This window comes from Octopus bimaculoides, chromosome 14, assembly GCF_001194135.2.
Source record: "Octopus bimaculoides isolate UCB-OBI-ISO-001 chromosome 14, ASM119413v2, whole genome shotgun sequence".
Lineage (NCBI taxonomy): Eukaryota > Metazoa > Mollusca > Cephalopoda > Octopoda > Octopodidae > Octopus > Octopus bimaculoides.
This window is the reverse complement of record NC_068994.1, coordinates 5,578,410-5,581,486: the sequence shown is the minus strand read 5'-3', so window position 1 is coordinate 5,581,486 and position 3,077 is coordinate 5,578,410. Positions and strand designations below refer to the sequence as shown.

Below are 3,077 nucleotides of genomic sequence, written 5' to 3'. Positions count from 1 at the left end.
GTTTTCTATTAAAACTTTGATCGCTGTTTCGAATTAGCTGAAGGTTACCTCTTGTAATTGTAGGAATGTCAAACGTTATATCATATTAAAATGTAGGTTATCAAGTGTGTTGATTAAATATAAGAAAGGATAAAAAAAGTGAAAGAACAAAATATTGAAAATGGAGAAAGGGGCAAAGGAAACTGATTGTAATAAATCAGCAGATAAAATATTGTAAGATATATAATTAAGAAAAATGTGAATAAGGGCAATGACTCAAAAGATTAAATGACATAGATTTGGATAACTATGTTAACCGGTGATATACTGAATGCTGTATACACACAACAGAAAAATAAAAATTAGTTGATAATCTTCTCAGTTGGAGACAACAAAAGAGAATTTATCGCCAATTGTGGCCAAGTCTCAAAGAAAAGTTGTAATAATTCCAAGATATCAATATTTATATTTCAAAGTTAATTGACTTGTATAAGAGAGAAAAACCTCAACCATTTATTTGTAGGCAAGGAGAGACATATTTTCGTTTATTGAAAACCATAAATTCAGCGCATTCTTTCTGAGGCTTCCTGATGAATTTACATTGACATTTCATGAAAAAAAAAGTGTTCCGAATTACTTTTGGCTACTGTAATTAGCATAAGGTATTATTACCGAATTATGCTCATAGTTGGCTTATATGTGTAAACAAAGATGAAGCCTTCCCCGTAGCATGTAAATTAATTTTGAGAGACGAATTCTTATCTTCTTGAAATGGTTTTCCATTTCCTTTGGTAGATACTATAAAAATTCTCGCGAGGCTTTTGTTTTCTTTATCCAACAAAGAAGTAATTGTTTTGAATAATGGGGGGGGGGGGTCTCCAAAAAAATTCACTCCTACGCATCACTGTACAAAATTGGCGTATAGAGACGATTCGTTCTGTAAATATGCAGCAACTTCCCAAATAAAGGCGTAGGATTCCTGTCAAAGAAATAAATATGAGTTACACAATCAAATCAATTAAAATTACTTAATACACAATTATTTCATTTTACTGTATCCTTTACTTTGCATTATAAATTCCTTCCACGTCTAATAAAAACCACTTTCGAAATAGTCACTTGGCACTAATTTACACAGATATATTTCTTATATGAAGATATATTATCTTCTAAAATATGGAGCATGTTAGAGATGTGTGTCTAATTAGATAATATTGTCCTAAACAAAGTGATTGTGAACTGTATTTTAGTGATCCCGGATATAAATGGTTAAAAAGTCCTACTCATTTCCACTCATAATATCGAGATTAAAATAATGGTGATTTACAGATTTTGTACAGTAACATATAAAATTTCCTAACTCAGTGATCAACCACTGGTTACTTATTAATTAGTAAGTATAAAGTTCATTGATGTGGTCGCCTTCTGCTGTACTGTTGAATATGTTTATCTAAATTGAGAGAAATATTTACCTATCATTAACAATGAAATTTAAACTCGCAAGATCTCCAGATTTACAATGTCAAAATAATACGTGTAAAAATGTCTAGGGTAGCAAGGGAAATGTTTCAGTTCTTTCAATACTATATAGTCTGCTAATCAAATTCATCCACATATGTACGACTCACTGTCTGTATATTTCAGTGTAAGATAATGAAAGAACTTATTCCAATAGTCATTAATGTATAAATGATCTCCAAACTTGAAAAAGTTTTCAGAAAAGTGTTCAAATAAAAATTTTAACGACAGATTTTTCTCTCTGATATTTTGCAAAGACTTGGTTGAAGCACATAAAACAAAGTGAGAAAAAATGTTGCTATACTTACACAGTCAGGTATTATATTTGGTTCTATTTTCTTGATCAGTCGAACCAATCGAACTATGTTGATTACTGATTGACTGGTTATTGCATCTTTTAAAATGTGAATGATGCACAGCAAACCACTTTTATGGAAATTTTTACTTTACATGAAAGAAGGATGAGAAAAGTATACCGTTAAAAAACATGTGAATAATAGATTCTAACATTGTAAAATTATGATTCTGACAAAATTTCCAGTTATGTACAGAGACAAGATATATCTCTACAATTGTGTGTAGAAGTTCCGTTAAAAATCATTGTTTACTTATATGGACAAACTGATAAATAACGAAGTAGACGATGTTCGTATACTTAGGTATATCCGTCACCTTTCTATATATCACTTTATTTTATGTCTACTACTTGACATGTATATTTCTATATCTGCCATTTTGCATAATGTGTATATCTGTCACCTTGTATACTTTGTGTATTTGTTGTGTTGTATACTTTATATAGATTTCAACTTGAATACTTCGTGATCTACCATTTTTATATATGTCACTCATAATTTTTGCATCTACAAATCTCTCCTTTTCTGTTAATCCTAGTTTTACTTGTTGTCACGACAGCGAAGCCATCGCGAGGTTCTCACATCACGAAGTTGACAGATATACCTTTGTAATAACAAATATTACAGTCAATTCAGTGTTATTTTCTTTGTTTAACACTATTCTATATTCCAGCTATCGAAATGAAACTATGAATATTCTTGAATGTCAGTGACTATCGTAGGGTGAATTTGTGAATTTATCAATATTTTCGCTTACCTACAATACACAGCAATTTTTTTATTGAACTGCTCATTTTGATGAGCGCTGAGAATATCACTTAGTTGTAAAATCTCTGCGCATGATGGATAATTTCCGTCCGCCCATATGGTAACCTGGAAATGATTGATCTCAAATTCTTCGATCCTCGACTGCAATATGAAAAAATATTGTGAATAAAATGGGAATAAAAATTGAAAGAAACTCTTTGGGTTTTCAGTGTCAGCTATTCACTACCAGTAAACTGAGGTAACACCTCTAATTTTTCTAGTACCTTCCGGAGTTTTCGAGCAGTTCCAAGCAGTGCTGTTTTCTGCAACTGCTCCACCCTTATTGCAGCCCATATTTGTTCCACATACTTCTCGAGATTTTTGCTCACTGTTACCAGGGCTCCGACAATTATTGGTACTACTGCTACCTTTTTCAGCGACCACAACTGCTTAACTTCCCAAGCTAATCTGTCATAT

The 3,077-nt window shown here is 31.7% G+C and overlaps 1 protein-coding gene across 1 annotated transcript in view; it reads right to left on the bottom strand.

The window, feature by feature from the left end:
* Positions 1–6: 6 nt before the first annotated feature.
* Positions 7–3,077, bottom strand: part of LOC106876629 (receptor-type tyrosine-protein phosphatase kappa) — a 16,352-nt gene continuing 13,281 nt past the window's right edge. The window contains exons 11-13 of the mRNA XM_052973008.1: positions 2,611–2,762; positions 1,806–1,941; positions 7–958 (exon numbers count right to left, since the gene is read on the bottom strand). Of these exons, the coding sequence (XP_052828968.1) occupies positions 881–958; positions 1,806–1,941; positions 2,611–2,762 (366 nt within the window). The 3' untranslated portion in view covers positions 7–880. The remainder of the gene's footprint in view (positions 959–1,805; positions 1,942–2,610; positions 2,763–3,077) is intronic.